General features: G+C 47.8%; 1 protein-coding gene across 1 annotated transcript in view; it reads right to left on the reverse strand.

Annotated features, from left to right (window-relative positions):
- Window positions 1-15,531, reverse strand: part of LOC142301802 (zinc finger CCCH-type antiviral protein 1-like) — a 68,744-nt gene extending 53,213 nt beyond the window's left edge. The window contains exon 1 of the mRNA XM_075342825.1: window positions 15,257-15,531. Coding sequence (XP_075198940.1) covers window positions 15,257-15,531 — 275 coding nt within the window. The remainder of the gene's footprint in view (window positions 1-15,256) is intronic.
- Window positions 15,532-15,940: the final 409 nt, after the last annotated feature.

Genomic DNA, 15,940 nt, shown 5'->3' on the forward strand with positions numbered 1-15,940 from the left:
TCTCACCTCTTCACTGATCAGTACTCTTCCCGCTATGCTCCCTCGTGTTGCTTCCTTTTACTCTTATACACCACATTCTCACCTCTTCACTGATCGGTACTCTTCCCGCTATGCTCCCTCGTGTTGCTTCCTTTTACTCTTATACACCACATTCTCACCTCTTCACTGATCGGTACTCTTCCCGCTATGCTCCCTCGTGTTGCTTCCTTTTACTCTTATACACCACATTCTCACCTCTTCACTGATCAGTACTCTTCCCGCTATGCTCCCTCATGTTGCTTCCTTTTAGTCCTATACACCACATTCTCACCTCTTCACCAATCAGTACTCTTCCCGCTATGCTCCCTCGTGTTGCTTCCTTTTAGTCTTATACATCACATTCTCACCTCTTCACTGACTACCAATCATTTTCCTTTCAGTCTCATGTGATCACTATATTGACCATAGGGGTAATCTCTAGGTGAGGGCCGATATACAGAAAATAATAGGAATAAAGGAGAACACAACGCAATAAAGTCTCATGGTAGGAGAAACATTCTCTTTCTTGGAAACGTCAGTTACTACAAGGGCCATGGTGGGTAGCTCTCAGTTATCACCCAAACCTGTATGGAACTAGCAATGTTTTCTTTGTCGGTATATGTAGCCATAAAAGCGCTATTCTAGGTTATTCCCAAGGTTTTCAGGTCTGTGTGTAAGGGAAACCTGGTGAAAGACCCCTGGTAGTATACTACAGACCCCACAGAAGAAGAGACCCAGTGTTGTGATATAGTTATGCATAGTCAGGTAGGGAACGGAGGTAGGAATATCCGGAGGACGTCGGTAGCGCGCTCCTATATACCTCCTGATATACCCAGAATTGGTCAGAAAAGGGAATGTGAGAGATCATCTATCTTGTGACTGTGGTATCCATATTGTCCTATATCTGCTGGCGTCATGGTGATCACATAACATTGAGGGATGGGGAAGTTTCACATTTTGATTCATGGCCCCTAAAGTTCCTATTGGCTTATAATTCAGATGGAACTTTTCCTTAGTACAGTGCCTAGTAGGGATGAGCGGATCCGTGGAAGTTCGGGTTCTTTGGCTTCAGCTGGACTTTAGATAAAATTCTATTCTGGACCGGACTTGACTCGAAATTCATTGGAAGACACTGATTGGGCAGTTCATCTCTCCGCCCACATGCCGCCAACCGTACACTGAATGTGTCCATGGGAGGCAGGGAATTTTCTTTTGTGCGCACTACATCTGATCACGCTGTTGTTACCCAGTGAGAGCAGTTTGAACACTGCAAGTGACGCACCCCAGGGCTTTGGGGTACTCGGTCCCGGGCTTTGTTTCACTGGGACGTATCACAGGCGGCCATTGCCCGATTCCATGACCCTGGGGGTCGCTTAAAAAGGGTGAATAGATAAAAAGGGTAATTTGTAAAAAATAAAATGTTTTTCGTGACGCCACTTGCGGTATGCAGCCATGTGGGGAAAGCCGCCGCTGCAAAGTCTCTCAGTGCTGGGGCTGGTGGTATTGGGCAGCTTCGAAGTTATGGCTCTCCGCAAGTAGAGCTAGGCCCCTGGGGAGGATGATGGTGGTTGTAGTATGGTGATGCAGACGTGTAGGAAGAATTCAGACAACACAGGGGCTGCGGTTTAGCTTGGTCTTGACTCACTGGTTTGGAGTAGCTGCAACCCGGCTGGTGCTGGTCTTTATCAATCTGGGCCTCAGGTGTTTCGGTATTCCCTTGATTCCAGTGCCGATGTAGTGACCTGGTAAGCTTTACTTCCATGCACCCGTCTGTAGTTGGTGGGTCCCCGTGGCCTCAAGCGTTTTGGGGTCCCTTCCTGTTGTCAGAGTCTTAGCCCTATTTGCAGGCAGTTTGAACCTCTCTTGTGTCGGACCTCTGTCCCCATTTCCAGGTTCCCTCTCTGCTGCTGTGCCCCAGACACTAACGTCGGTGAGGAACCGTGAGGATTCCCTCACCGGGAAGATTTATCAGGTGAGCTTGAAGCGTCTTCCTGAACTAGGGCTCTGCACCCCGCCGGTGCTTGGTCCAGTGAGTACTCACACCGTACTCTACCTGGCAACCGTACTCCTTTAGCCCAATAAGCCACTTTACACTTTGTCGGCACATCAACTTCTGACTGACTGTCTGTTTGACTGTTTACTATCTGACAAGAGGTCTGTCTTCCGTCCACTCCACTGACTAGCCCCTCGTCCCAGGGTTCTGACTAGTGGATTGGATGGGTCCCGACCAATAGGTGGCCATTCATCAGTTCCGTCTCTAGCCTGTTACCCAGTCTGGGGAAAAGGGCGTGGATGTGTGTGTTTGAATGTTATTTACCGGCACTGGTCTTTCAGGAATCTGGGGTTAGATGTAGTACCAAGGGGCACCTGACACTCAAGGGTGCCACACAAGCACCAATCGTGCCAGAGCACGGAGCGTATCCGATCACAGCGATGCTCGAGTGAGCAGTTAGCATACGTAAAGGACCCGATCACTGAGTGTACCCGATCACAGCGATGCTCGAGTGAGCAGTTAGCATACGTAAAGGAGTCGATCACTGAGTGTACCCGAGCACAGAGATGCTCGAGTGAGCAGTTAGCATACGTAAAGGACCCGATCACTGAGTGTACCCGAGCACAGAGATACTCGAGTGAGCAGTTAGCATACGTAAAGGACCCGATCACTGAGTGTACCCGAGCACAGAGATGCTCGAGTGAGCAGTTAGCATACGTAAAGGACCCGATCACTGAGTGTACCCGAGCACAGAGATGCTGAAGGGAGCAGTTAGCATACGTAAAGGACCCAATCACTGAGTGTACCCGAGCACAGAGATGCTGAAGGGAGCAGTTAGTATACGCAAAGATCCCGATCACCGAGCGTACCCGAGCACAGCGATGTGCGAGTGAGTGGTCAACGTACGTAAGGGACCCGAACACCAAATGTGAACACTGATTTCTTTTGTAGTGTCTTCTCTTCTCTAGAGTGTACAAGTACTAATAAAGGAGAAGTCTTCAGTGCACCATACAGGGCTGTGCTGGATTGATTTCCCCAGCGCTCGTAAAAGAAATCTCTTTAATTTGGAGTTTTTAACGCATAGAAATAGAGCGGATTTGCACACAGGAGTCTCTAGCAAGGCTGATGAAAGGCGGATAGACTTGCCCCATCTGAAAGGTCCTGGAGACGGGCATCAAATCTTCTCTCTTCTCAGGGTCAAACATCTTTCAAGAGAGGTTGGTAGATGGAGGCTCCCGTTGGGTTCTGAGGTTCTAAGCCCGTTGTACGGTGTGAAGTTTCTGCAGTATGTAGGAGAGCTCTTTGATGGCCGAAATCTTTGAGTAATAAGTCGCTATTACCTCGTTAACACATTCATTGCCTTGGAGGAGTGGATTCGGGATTATGGACATGTGAAAGGACGCGTCAACCAGTTCACATTTCTGGAAAACATTTATTGTAGAAATGTAAAAGAAAATACAAACAGTTTGGTGGTTCCGTTCACATGGATTCTGATGACGCTACGTGGAGAACGTGTCATTTCTTTTTCTTTAATTTCTCTCTAATTTTCTGCAAACGTTTACTCTCTTTAAGCCTCAAATCCTTCCATTTCTTTTGCAATTGCTCCTTCGGATCCCACATTTGCATTCTAAAGATGTAATGGCTTTATTATCCTCTCCTTCCCAGCTTCGGTCTGTCATATGGTCGCCTGCAGCGGTCAGTCATTGTCATCAAGAATGTGGACTAATATTTCAGTCTCGTGCTTTGCTGCCTCCTTCCCCTCCTGGGCCCGGTACATACCACACAGGTTTCTCAGGAGTGCACCTAAGATGCGTGTGCGCACACTGGCCTTCTTGTTAAAGGGCCGGCGCACTATTTCCAGAAAATGCCTCTCAGCCTATGGCTGAAAGAGAGACTATGTATTTAAGGCACCCTCCCATTGAGGGAGGTGTATGCAAAACGCCTCTAGTTAGTCAGTCTAGAGTCTGCTACTTAAATTTGTTGTGTGGTTTCAGACGTAGCGTAGCGTAGTGATCGTCGCTGCTGCGGTGTCAAACACAAGGATTATCAGCTTATCAGCATGGCGCAGCGGGATAGCAGCGATCAAAAAATGACCTGGAACATTCAGGAGCGAGCAACGATTTTGCAGCAGGGGTCTGATCGTTGTTATGTGTCACACACAGCAACGTCGCTGTTGAGGTCGCTGCAACGTCACAGAATATGGTGACGTAGCAGCGACGTCGTTGTCGTTATGTGTGACACCAGCTTAATTGTCAGGTCCTGTGCTCCTGCCCTGTTATCCTTGTGTCTGTCTCCTGTACCTGCCTTCCCATATCTTTCTATCCCTGCCATGCCCACCATTCCTGTCCATACCCACCTGTCCAGCCTGCATCAGTCACCATGCCTGTACCAGTCTATACCCGAGTCCGTCACGTGTCCTGGGGGTTAGTTATCCCGGTCAGGGATTTCCTTATGAACTGGGGTACACTTCGAAACGCATTGATTATACCCCCTTGCATTATACTTCTCCTAGGCATGTGTCATATTTCCAGCAGCGCAGTGGTAGATCCACATTTTACAGTGTTCCTGAGTGGCTTTTGGGCTTTCCTAGCAAGTGGCTCTCCAGCAGCTGGTTACAGGCTTTTATCTAGTTGTGTGATACACAACTTCATAAGGTTTTTATTTTTTTATTTATTATTATAGCACCATTTATTTCATGGCACTTTACATGTAAAAGAAAGGGGTATACATAATAGGGACAAGTACAATAATCAAACAATAGAAAACACAGACAGGTACAGGAGGATAGAGGTCCCTGCCCGCGAGGGCTCACAATCTACAAGGGATGGGTGAGAATACAGTAGGTGAGGGTAGGGCTCATATAATGAGCATATTCCTTTATTTTTTTCCACTCTGTTTTTGGTAAGACCCTTTTGTCCCCTCCAGCACTTTATACATGACTTCCTGGCTCCTGACCTCCGGCTGGTATCCTGACCTCAGCTGCGCTTTCTCCCTGTGTTCAATACATGACTTCCTGGCTCCTGACCTCCGGCTGGTATCCTGACCTCGGCTGCGCTTTCTCCCTGTGTTCAATACATGACTTTCTGGCTCCTGACCTCTGGCTGGTATCCTGACCTCGGCTGCGCTTCCTCCTTGTGTTCAATACATTACTTCCTGGCCCCTGACCTCCGGCTGGTATCCTGACCTCGGCTGCGCTTCCTCCTTGTGTTCAATACATGACTTCCTGGCTCCTGACCTCCGGCTGGTATCCTGACCTCGGCTGCGCTTTGTCCCTGTGTTCAATACATGACTTCCTGGCTCCTGACCTCCGGCTGGTATCCTGACCTCGGCTGCGCTTTGTCCCTGTGTTCAATACATGACTTTCTGGCTCCTGACCTCTGGCTGGTATCCTGACCTCGGCTGCGCTTTCTCCCTGTGTTCAATACATGACTTTCTGGCTCCTGACCTCCGGCTAGTATCCTGACCTCGGCTGCGCTTTCTCCCTGTGTTCAATACATGACTTTCTGGCTCCTGACCTCCGGCATGTTTGATTACTCTGCTAGTGCATCTAGTGACACCTAGTGATAGAGCATCATATTTAACATACTTTTCGTACATTTCATGGGTGAGAACTGCCTTGTCACACAACGAATACTTGAGGGTTCCAAAGCCAACATTGGTAAGTTCTCCATGAAACTGCCCTGATCTTCTGCATTTCTTTCAGAATCTCATTAACCAGAGTATAGGCCTTACAATCATTTATGTGCAGATAATTGTGCAAAATGCAGCACGCTAAAATAACTGTCAACATTCTCAACTTTCATGTTATAGTTGTTTTTTAAGAGTCGACGAAATCGACTATGTTCCCGTGCACCGACATCCGAAACCCGGCCATTTCGACCCACATCTGCCATCAAGAATTCACAAGGTCCAACAGAATTACACTAATGTCGCCCTTAGCGTTATAACAAAAGGATCCAGAGTCAGGCGGCTGGAAAACGTGAAGGTGTTTTCCGTCAATTGCTCCACCACAATTCGGAAAACGCCACATTTTCTCCATCTTCTGCCACTTGTCGCCACGCTTCCAAACCTAAAGGAAACTAAAATACAGTACAACAGTGATAGAGTCAGGTGACTACCCGTGGCCAGAAAACGTGGCGCTGCCATCCAACGTTGTTCCGGTGAAATTGCTGCATGCGTTCAGTATCTCTTCTCATTAATGGTGTGACCATCTCCAGATACTTCACAAATGAAGACTCCGACATTCGCAGATAGTTTATAAATTCTTCTGGATTACGGCTTCTGATTTCATCCACGCTCTCGTGGCAGCCACCTTTTTGCCCACATTGTTTTTCTGCACTTCTTTGGTGGACGATCAAATCCTTTTACCTCAATAACGTAATGCAACACTCATAAGGCCAGTAGATATCGCTCACACCTGGAGATGGTGGTAGTGGTGTGGCACGGTCGTCTATCTGCTATAAGTAGTGACAGGTTGTGGAGTCTCACTTTTCTTTGTAAGACTCTGCTATTTACGGTAAATGTATTCCCTTTCCTTTTGGGAAATGAGGGTTAAAGTCAGTATTCTCTGCCAGCAAGCAGACTCATTACGATCAGGTGTTTCCAGTTTGGACCACTCCCAGTCCCTTTATATACCCTCTGCTACCAGCAGAGGGTGCCGGTTATTCTCATTCATTTGGATGCTTGGCCTAAAAGTGAAAGGAGCTGGTTGAGCCCTCTCCTGAAGTTATTGGTTCTGTCTGTTGTGTTCCTGATGGCTGTCTTCTCTTCCTGGTGTGCTGTTCCAGTGCAGTAATGGGACTAGTGATCCCTACCTACCCACTCACTAGCCAGAACTATTGTAGGGTCACTCAGGGCCTCAGGTTCCTGCTCGGCAACAGGTCCTCACCTGTATAGGAGTTCAGAGTACAGTGGTAGGTAAGTGATGTCCATCTTTCCTCTCACTAGCAATGGGGTTTACCATTGTTAAAGTGTCCCTGGTGTAACCCTTGTTTATCGTGGTGTTACCCTTGTTTTGTTGTGCGTTTGGCCTTAGGTCGGACCTTCCCCCAGTCCGTGTCTGGACATGGTGTGACTACTTTACCAATGGTAGTTCATTATATACTGCTACACATAATAATCATTACAATACACATAACCACTACCCCAATGGGCAGCATGGTGGCTCAGTGGTTAGCATTGCAGCCTTGCAGCGCTGGGGTCCTGAGTTCGAATCCCACCAAGGACACCATCTGCAAGGAGTTTGTATGTTCTCCCCATGTTTGCGTGGGTTTCCTCCCACACTCCAAAGACATACAGATCGGGACCTTAGATTGTGAGCCCCAATGGGGACAGTGTTCCTGATGTATGTGAAGCGCTGCGGAATATGTTAGCGCTATATAAAAATAAAAGATTTTTATTTATTTTTACCCCAAGTGCTAAAATCTTGGTCTGATCTGAAGCCTTAACACATACTTTTATGAATGACTAGCAACTTTCCATTCACCGCTCGTAAGAACATTTGCTTTAATAATGAGGTTGTACGCGCGATAGCGACGCCACAAGTATTGGCTCGTCAATCGCTATGATACCGTCTAATGATCTCGCTAGTCAGTTGGCTCAACCAGATGCGGAGCGATCTTGCTACATCGATTGTAGTTTTAGCAGCCTCAGAAATGGATGAGGAGACGTAATATGATTGCATAAGTAATCAGTCCTTTCCTGTCTGTAGGGTCTTCACGAGGAAGAGTCATCAGAAGGGAAGATGGACGTCTTAGCCGGTTTGGCTACTGCTAAATCAAGCTGTTCGGCAGAGCATGGATCCAAACTTTGGGCAGATCTTTGACCGAGGAAAAGGCCACAACAGAGTATTTCTTCAATATTTATATATTTGTCCTTTCCAGCTTTGTCATCATGAAACATATCGGAGCATTTGGAATGAAACCAGGAAAAAACATCTTGACTTCAGAATGAAACTCGTCCTTCCTTATTGGAGAAACAGAATTCGGGCAGAACTCTTCTGTGCACCATCAGGGAGTGGTTTTTGGCAAGACACAAGATCAAGGCTTTCTTTTCTTCTTAGCAGGAATAGGAGAAGACAAACACTTGAAAAGAATGAAATTCCAAGTTGTGTCATATACAGTCATATGAAAAAGTTTGGGCACCCCTATTAATGTTAACCTTTTCTCTTTATAACAATTTGGGTTTTTGCTATTTCGGTGTCATATATCTAATAACTGATGGACTGAGGAATATTTCTGGATTGAAATGAGGTTTATTGTACTAACAGAAAATGTGCAATCTGCATTTAAACAAAATTTGACCGGTGCAAAAGTATGCGCACCCTTATCAATTTCTTGATTTGAACCCTCCTAACTACTTTTTACTGACTTACTAAAGCACTAAATTGGTTTTGTAACCTCATTGAGCTTTGAACTTCATAGGCCGGTGTATCCAATCATGAGAAAAGGTATTTAAGGTGGCCACTTGCAAGTTGTTCTCCTATTTGAATCTCCTATGAAGAGTGGCATCATGGGCTCCTCAAACAACTCTCAAATGATCTGAAAACAAAGATTATTCAGCATAGTTGTTCAGGGGAAGGTACAAAAAGTTGTCTCAGAGATTTACACTGTCAGTTTCCACTGTGAGGAACATAGTAAGGAAATGGAAGAACACAGGTACAGTTCTTGTTAAGCCCAGAAGTGGCAGGCCAAGAAAAATATCAGAAAGGCAGAGAAGAAGAATGGTGAGAACAGTCAAGGACAATCCACAGACCACCTCCAAAGACCTGCAGCATCATCTTGCTGCAGATGGTGTCAATGTGCATCGGTCAACAATACAGCGCACGTTGCAGAAGGAGAAGCTGTATGGGAGAGTGATGCGAAAGAAGCCGTTTCTGCAAGCACGCCACAAACAGAGTCGCCTGAGCTATGCAGAAGCACATTTAGACAAGCCAGTTACATTTTGGAAGAAGGTCCTGTGGACTGATGAAACAAAGATTGAGTTGTTTGGTCATACAAAAAGGTGTTATGCATGGAGGTAATAAAACACGGCATTCCAAGAAAAGCACTTGCTACCCACAGTAACATTTGGTGGAGGTTCCATCATGCTTTGGGGCTGTGTGGCCAATGCCGGCACCGGGAATCTTGTTAAAGTTGAGGGTCGCATGGATTCAGCTCAGTATCAGCAGATTCTTGACAATAATGTGCAAGAATCAGTGACGAAGTTGAAGTTACGCAGGGGATGGATATTTCAGCAAGACAATGATCCAAAACACCGCTCCAAATCTACTCAGGCATTCATGCAGAGGAACAATCACAATGTTCTGGAATGGCCATCCCAGTCCCCAGACCTGAATATCATTGAAAATCTGTGGGATGATGTGAAGCGGCGGTCCATGCTCAGCGACCATCATTAATAACTGAACTGGAATTGTTTTGTAACCAGGAATGGTCAAATCTACCTTCATCCAGGATCCAGGAACTCATTAACAGCTACAGGAAGCCACTAGAGGCTGGGATTTCTGCAAAAGGAGGATCTACAAAATACTAATGTCACTTTTATGTTGAGGTGCCCATACTTTTGCACCGGTCAAATTTTGTTTAAATGCAGATTGCACATTTTCTGTTAGTAAAATGTACCTCATTTCAATCCAGAAATATTACTCAGTCCATCAGTTATTAGATATATGAAGCTGAAATAGCAAAAACCCAAATTGTTATAAAGAAAAAAGGGTAACATTAATAGGGGTGCACAAACCTTTTCATATGACTGTATAAAACACCAAACTTGGAGCAGAGTAATATCTCAGGGCTCCTTCCCAAAGACTGCTAGGAAGCTACACATGTATATTATAGCATGAGTGAACATACATCTATATACTGGCCCAAACATGTCATCAATTTTCTATATAAATATACTTCTAAAGCTGCTATAGACATGAATTTCTCACCAGATGTCGGTAACAACCCATCCAATCCACACAGGCAAAGAAATCAAACCATAGGTGTCCATAAATTTAGTGTTGTGTAATAATGAGAAATGGCAAAGGAAAAAAGTTTTGAACACATGAAGAAAGGTGTAAAAGTCATGGAAAGTCATGACATCAGCTCAAAGATATCAGTAATTAGAAAGCAATCCTGCCACTTAGTGATTCAACTGGTGGCCTACAAAAAGGTGTCTCATTACCAAGAAACATCTCATAATGGGTAAAACCAGTGAGCTGTCTCAAGACCTTTGCAACCTTAGTGTTGCAAAAACATACTGATGTCATTGGTTCCAGAAAAATTTCTAAACTACTGAAGATTCCAGTGACTGTTGTGGCCATAATTCGGAAGTGGAAAAAAACATAAAAACAGACTCATCATAAATCGGCCCCGACCAGATGCTCCCTGCAAGATTTATGACAGAGGAGTGAAAAGATTTGATAGGAGTTGTTTAAGAGTCAAGGACACAGGCGGAGAGCTATAGAAAGACCTGGAATCAGCAGGTAAAATTGTTTAACAGAAACCAATAAGTAATTGACTCTTCCTCCATGGCCTGTACGCACGTCCCTGTATGCACGCCCCTGTACGCACGCCCCTGTACGCACGCCCCTGTACGCACGCCCCTATACGCACGCCCCTATACGCACGCTCACCATGCAAGACTCCACTGCTGAACAAAAAGGAGGTTTAAGAGTGTTTAAAGTTTACTCAGCAACATTTAGACAAGTCTGTGAAATACTGGGAGAATATATTCTGGTCAGATGTGGCCAAACACACTAACACCACGTTTGTTGGCCAAAAGGCAAATCACGCCAAAAGCACCAACTGTGAAAATGGAGGTGGGAACATCATGGTGTGCGGGTGTTTTTCAGTATACAACACTAGAAAACTTCAAATAAGTTAAGGAAGGATGAATGCACAGAGACATTCATGATAAAAATCTGCTGAAATCTACTAGGATGATGAAGATGAAACAAGTGTGAACATTTCAACAAGACAGTGATCCAAAGCACACAGCCAAGGAAACTCTCAGAGAAGGAAAATAAATCTGCTAGATTGGTTGAGGGATCACCAGAGCTGAATTCAATTGAAAATGTCTGGAAGGAACTAAAGCTCAGAGTCATAGAAGGAACCGAGACCTGCAGGAAGTGAGGAGTGTGTGTTGAAGAATGGGCCAAAATCCACCTGAGCAATGCAGGCGACTAGTGTCTCCATACAGGATGTGAGGAGTGTGTGCGGAGGAATGGGCCAAATCCACCTGAGCAATGCAGGCGACTAGTGTCTCCATACAGGATGTGAGGAGTGTGTGCGGAGGAATGGGCCAAATCCACCTGAGCAATGCAGGCGACTAGTGTCTCCATACAGGATGTGAGGAGTGTGTGCGGAGGAATGGGCCAAATCCACCTGAGCAATGCAGGCGACTAGTGTCTCCATACAGGATGTGAGGCGTGTGTGCGGAAGAATGGGCCAAATCCACCTGAGCAATGCAGGCGACTAGTGTCTCCATACAGGATGTGAGGAGTGTGTGCAGAAGAATGGGCCAAATCCACCTGAGCAATGCAGGCGACTAGTGTCTCCATACAGGATGTGAGGAGTGTGTGCGGAAGAATGGGCCAAAATCCACCTGAGCAATGCAGGTGACTAGTGTCTCCATACAGGATGTGAGGCGTGTGTGCGGAAGAATGGGCCAAAATCCACCTGAGCAATGCAGGTGACTAGTGTCTCCATACAGGATGTGAGGAGTGTGTGCAGAAGAATGGGCCAAATCCACCTGAGCAATGCAGGGACTAGTGTCTCCATACAGGATGTGAGGAGTGTGTGCAGAAGAATGGGCCAAAATCCACCTGAGCAATGCAGGCGACTAGTGTCTCCATACAGGATGTGAGGAGTGTGTGCGGAAGAATGGGCCAAAATCCACCTGAGCAATGCAGGTGACTAGTGTCTCCATACAGGATGTGAGGAGTGTGTGCGGAAGAATGGGCCAAAATCCACCTGAGTAATGCAGATGACTAGTGTCTCCATACAGGATGTGAGGAGTGTGTGCAGAAGAATGGGCCAAAATCCACCTGAGCAATGCAGGGACTAGTGTCTCCATACAGGATGTGAGGAGTGTGTGCGGAAGAATGGGCCAAAATCCACCTGAGCAATGCAGGTGACTAGTGTCTCCATACAGGATGTGAGGAGTGTGTGCGGAAGAATGGGCCAAAATCCACCTGAGCAATGCAGGGACTAGTGTCTCCATACAGGATGTGAGGAGTGTGTGCGGAAGAATGGGCCAAAATCCACCTGAGCAATGCAGGCGACTAGTGTCTCCATACAGGATGTGAGGAGTGTGTGCGGAAGAATGGGCCAAATCCACCTGAGCAATGCAGGCGACTAGTGTCTCCATACAGGATGTGAGGAGTGTGTGCGGAAGAATGGGCCAAATCCACCTGAGCAATGCAGGCGACTAGTGTCTCCATACAGGATGTGAGGAGTGTGTGCGGAAGAATGGGCCCAAATCCACCTGAGAAATGCAGGCGACTAGTGTCTCCATACAGGATGTGAGGAGTGTGTGCAGAAGAATGGGCCAAAATCCACCTGAGCAATGCAGGCGACTAGTGTCTCCATACAGGATGTGAGGAGTGTGTGCGGAAGAATGGGCCAAAATCCACCTGAGCAATGCAGGTGACTAGTGTCTCCATACAGGATGTGAGGAGTGTGTGCAGAAGAATGGGCCAAAATCCACCTGAGCAATGCAGGTGACTAGTGTCTCCATACAGGATGTGAGGAGTGTGTGCAGAAGAATGGGACAAAATCCACCTGAGCAATGCAGGCGACTAGTGTCTCCATACAGGATGTGAGGAGTGTGTGCAGAAGAATGGTCCAAAATCCACCTGAGCAATGCAGGCGACCAGTGTCTCTATACAGGATGTGAGGAGCGTGTGCAGAAGAATGGGCCATAATCCACCTGAGCAATGCAGGCGACCAGTGTCTCCATACAGGATGTGAGGAGTGTGTGCAGAAGAATGGGCCAAAATCCACCTGAGCAATGCAGGCGACTAATGTCTCCATACAGGATGTGAGGAGTGTGTGCGGAAGAATGGGCCAAAATCCACCTGAGCAATGCAGGCGACTAGTGTCTCCATACAGGATGTGAGGAGTGTGTGAGGAAGAATGGACAAAATCACACCTGAGCAATGCAGGCGACTAGTGTTTCCATACAGGATGTGAGGAGGGTGTGCGGAAGAATGGGCCAAAATCCACCTGAGCAATGCAGGCGACTAGTGTCTCCATACAGGATGTGAGGAGTGTGTGCGGAAGAATGGGCCAAAATCCACCTGAGCAATGCAGGCGACTAGTGTCTCCATACAGGATGTGAGGAGTGTGTGCGGAAGAATGGACAAAATCACACCTGAGCAATGCAGGCGACTAGTGTCTCCATACAGGATGTGAGGAGTGTGTGCGGAAGAATGGACAAAATCACACCTGAGCAATGCAGGTGACCAGTGTCTCTATACAGGAGGCGTCTGGAGCTTCATCACCAACAAAGGATTTTGTACTGATTATTAAATACATTTTCCCTGTAACAGGTTTTAGTTATAATAAAAATGAAAACTAGGAGCCTCATTTAGTCACATGGTATTATAAATTATTATTGCTGCTAATAAAATAATGATTCTTAATTAATTGGCTTCTATTATACTAGGGAAATTACTTTAACCCATACTGTTCTGCCAAAGTACATCCAGGAATGTTCATTGCGTGCCTCCAGACCTGTACATTACTCCCTGGTCCTCCTCCTCCTGTACATTACTCCCCGATCACCCACCTCCCCCCCCGTACATTACTCCCCGGTCACCCACCTCCCGCCCCGTACATTACTCCCCGGTCACCCTCCTCCAGTACATTACTCCCCGGTCACCCACCTGTACATTACTCCCCGGTCACCCACCTCCCCCCCTGTACATTACTCCCCGGTCACCCACCTCCCCTCCTGTACATTACTCCCCGGTCACCCACCTGTACATTACTCCCCGGTCACCCACCTCCCCCCCTGTACATTACTCCCCGGTCACCCACCTCCCCTCCTGTACATTACTCCCCGGTCACCCACCTCCACTCCTGTACATTACTCCCCGGTCACCCACCTCCCCACCTGTACATTACTCCCCGGTCACCCACCTCCCCTCCTGTACATTACACCCCAGTCACCCACCTCCCCCCCTGTACATTACTCCCCGGTCACCCACCTACTCTCCTGTACATTACTCCCCGGTCACCCACCTCCCCCCTGTACATTACTCCCCGGTCACCCACCTACTCTCCTGTACATTACTCCCCGGTCACCCACCTCCCCCCTGTACATTACTCCCCGGTTACCCATCTCCCCTCCTGTACATTAATCCCCGGTCACCCACCTCCCCTCCTGTACATTACTCCCCGGTCACCCACCTCCCCCCTGTACATTACTCCCCGGTCACCCACCTACTCTCCTGTACATTACTCCCCGGTCACCCACCTCCCCCCCCCCGTACATTACTCCCCGGTCACCCACCTCCCTCCTGTACATTACTCCCCGGTCACCCACCTCCCCCCCTGTACATTACTCCCCGGTCACCCACCTCCTGCCCTGTACATTACTCCCTGGTCACCCACCTCCTGCCCTGTACATTACTCCCCGGTCACCCACCTCCTGCCCTGTACATTACTCCCTGGTCACCCACCTCCTGCCCTGTACATTACTCCCCGGTCACCCACCTCCCCTCCTGTACATTACTCCCCGGTCACCCACCTCCGTCCTGTACATTACTCCCCGGTCACCCACCTCCCCTCCTGTACATTACTCCCCGGTCACCCACCTCCCCCCCTGTACATTACTCAACGGTCACCCACCTCCCCTCCTGTACATTACTCCCCGGTCACCCACCTCCCCTCCTGTACATTACTCCCCGGTCACCCACCTCCCCCCCTGTACATTACTCCCCGGTTACCCACCTCCCCCCTGTACATTACTCCCCGGTCACCCACCTCCCCCCCTGTACATTACTCCCCGGTTACCCACCTCCCCTCCTGTACATTACTCCCCGGTCACCCACCTCCCCTCCTGTACATTACTCCCCGGTTACCCACCTCCCCTCCTGTACATTACTCCCCGGTTACCCACCTCCCCCCTGTACATTACTCCCCGGTCACCCACCTCCCCCCCTGTACATTACTCCCCGGTTACCCACCTCCCCTCCTGTACATTACTCCCCGGTTACCCACCTCCCCTCCTGTACATTACTCAACGGTCACCCACCTTTTACACTTTCCTTGTAGAAACTCTTTGCAGAGATGGAGCTTGTTGCAGTTCCTCTCCTGTTCTTTCTTCTGATATTTTGGGCAGATCCTCACCGGACTCTGGGCCAGGACCAGATCCCCGACCACAGGGAACGTCTGGGCTTTATCCTTCAGAATTTGCTCAATCTGCTCATTAGGAAGCTTCAAATATCCAGACAACTGATCCTTGTGCAGCCGACCCCCGTGTGAGCAGAGCAGCTTGGTCAGAAAGGCAGTGGCCGTGGGGTCCGACATAGTGCCACGGACGTCTGTGTACAGCGGTGACTCACTGGAGAGGCTGCACTCTGATGGTGACAACTTGTATAGAGTGAGGCGGATTCTTCACAACTTACAACAAAATGAAACAGAAACAAAAGTAACAACGCAGATTCCTGCAGAAGATCTCACCCCCGATATTGAGGATCACACCCAGTATACAGGACAGGAGGAGTGGTACTGTGCAGTGTATATATACACACAGAATAATACAGGTACTGAGGATTACACCCAGTATACAGGACAGGAGGAGTGGTACTGTGCAGTGTATATATACAGAATAATACAGATACTGAGGATTACACCCAGTATACAGGACAGGAGAAGTGGTACTGTGCAGTGTATATATACAGAATAATACAGATACTGAGGATTACACCCAGTATAC

Source organism: Anomaloglossus baeobatrachus, chromosome 4 (assembly GCF_048569485.1).
Source record: "Anomaloglossus baeobatrachus isolate aAnoBae1 chromosome 4, aAnoBae1.hap1, whole genome shotgun sequence".
NCBI classification, from domain to species: domain Eukaryota; kingdom Metazoa; phylum Chordata; class Amphibia; order Anura; family Aromobatidae; genus Anomaloglossus; species Anomaloglossus baeobatrachus.